The sequence below is a fragment of the Humulus lupulus genome, chromosome 8, assembly GCF_963169125.1.
Source record: "Humulus lupulus chromosome 8, drHumLupu1.1, whole genome shotgun sequence".
Taxonomy (NCBI): Eukaryota; Viridiplantae; Streptophyta; class Magnoliopsida; order Rosales; family Cannabaceae; genus Humulus; species Humulus lupulus.
The window spans coordinates 81,683,144-81,685,168 of record NC_084800.1 but is presented as its reverse complement, the minus strand read 5'-3'; the positions used below and the strand labels follow the sequence as shown (position 1 = coordinate 81,685,168).

At 43.3% G+C, this 2,025-nt stretch overlaps 1 protein-coding gene across 1 annotated transcript; it reads left to right on the top strand.

Annotated features, from left to right (window-relative positions):
- Positions 1-879: 879 nt before the first annotated feature.
- Positions 880-1,782, top strand: LOC133795707 (uncharacterized). The gene is made up of 2 exons (XM_062233162.1): positions 880-1,537; positions 1,661-1,782. The coding sequence occupies exons 1-2, from the start codon at positions 880-882 to the stop codon at positions 1,780-1,782; spliced, it is 780 nt and encodes a 259-aa protein (XP_062089146.1).
- Positions 1,783-2,025: the final 243 nt, after the last annotated feature.

The window sequence follows — 2,025 nt, the reverse complement described above, 5'->3', positions numbered from 1 at the left end:
TGGTTTACCAATGCAGCAGCACGAGCTGGGGAGAGTGATGACAACTCCGAGCTCATGGCTATGAGGACAGGGATCACAACAGGAGGTGATTTATGGAAAGAACTCCAGTGGAAATGAGTAAAGAGTGTAGATGAATTCCTGGCTCGAGCTCAGGAATGGATAAATCTAGAGGAGGCACAATCTGCTGTCATAAAAACCAGCCAGACCTCCGTTCATCCCGCTAGAGCGATAGCGGATGCTGCAGCTACGACTCAGCCCGCTACCCAGAATAACCAGGCATGGGAAAATAAGCAGAAGGGGAATGGTGAGGGCGACCATAATGGCACTATAAATATTCAGCTCGGTGAAAAGTACAAGTGCACCTACACTGCCTACACCAACTTGACAGATATACAAAAGCATATCTTCCTGGCAAACTCTAATAGCCTTCTATGGAAGAAACCAGAGCCCCTGAGGCACCAGAGGGCGAACAGAGACCCAGCCAAATTCTGTCGATATCACAACAACATCGGCCACAACAATGATGATTGCCATCAGCTAAAATATGAGATCAATATTCTCATCCAGACCAGACCATTAGCCTAATATGCCTAAAATAAAGTAGCTCCCAATCAGCCAGTGAGGCAAAACATTCAACTAGTTCGAGAAAATCTAGTCAATCAACCCCAGGCTCAACCAAATCATGGAAATCAGATCGCCCCTTCTCCAATAGAAGGGAGGGACATAGCCACTATTTTTGGAGGACCCCGTCGAGGGAGCACGAGTAATGGAGCCTAGAAGAGCTACATACAGGAGCTAAAAACCCACAATTTTACTGAGTTTGTTCTGGATCAAAGGTCGTCAAAACAACAACGGTTGGAGAAACAACCAATAATTTTCATGGCAGAGGACATTAGCCACATTGAGTTCTTGCATAATGATCTGCTGGTGATAACCGTTCAGCTTGCCAATCGAAGAGTACGAAGAATAATAATTGAAAGTGGGAGCTCTGTAAATGTGCTATTCAGGTCCACCCTAGAAAATATGAGGCCATCTGTAGCCGATCTTAAGGTGACCTCGATGACCCTAAACAGATTTTTGGGAGAGGGAACAGTAGTCATAGGGACGATTAGGCTTGTAGTGACACTAGGAGATGATATGCGAGTTGTTGCTAAAATACTTGAGTTCGTTGTAATTGATTTTTTGGCTACCTACAATGCAATTTTGGGACAACCCATGTTGATGACTTTTGAAGCTATCACCTCAATCCAACAATTAGCAATGAAGTTCCCCTCAACCTCAAGTATATGTACTGTAAGAGGAGATCAGCTTACTGCTAGAGAATGTTATAGCATTACTACGAAGGAAAAATTACAACCTGGGCAGCAAGCGATGGTCATCATTGTGGGGAATAAGGAGCCTCGGGAAATAGAAATTTCCCATGGGGTGGAAGAACCTCGGGAAGGAGATAACAAGGTCACCCAACATGATAACATTAATCCGATATTAGGCAAAGATAGGTCTGAGCTCCAAGCATTGGACGAGCTCAAGGAAATCAGTATCGACCTAGAGGTACCTTCAAGGGTTGTAAAGATTGGAAAGAATCTTAGAACTGAAAGGAAGAAGGAGTTGGTCAAGTTTTTGAGAAATAACATAGATGTCTTCATTTGGTCACTTGAAGATATGGTGGGAATCAATCCAAATGTTATGATGCATACTTTGAATCTAGACAGGAATATGCCTGCAAAGGTACAGAAACGAAGGCTTTTGGGGAAGGAACGATTAGAAGCTTTAGAAGAATAAGTAGCTTGCTTACTTAAACGTCGGTTCATAAGCAAAGAAAAATATCCAACCTAGATTGCTAACCCTGTTTTGGTCTCAAAGCCCAATGGAAAGTGGAGAATTTGCATTGACTTGTCTGACCAAAATAAGGCATGTCCTAAGGATTGTTTTCCACTACCTTGAATTGATCAGTTGGTAGATGCAACAGCCGGTCATGAGCTCATGTCTTTCATGGACGCATATTCTGGATGTAACCAGATCACG

Excerpts from the sequence above, each read along its gene's own strand:
- LOC133795707 (XM_062233162.1), top strand. The coding sequence starts at position 880 with ATGGCAGAGGACATTAGCCACATTGAGTTCTTGCATAATGATCTGCTG. Across the intron at positions 1,538-1,660 it reads GGACGAGCTCAAGGAAATCA|ATATGGTGGGAATCAATCCA; the intron begins GTATCGACCTAG and ends GGTCACTTGAAG.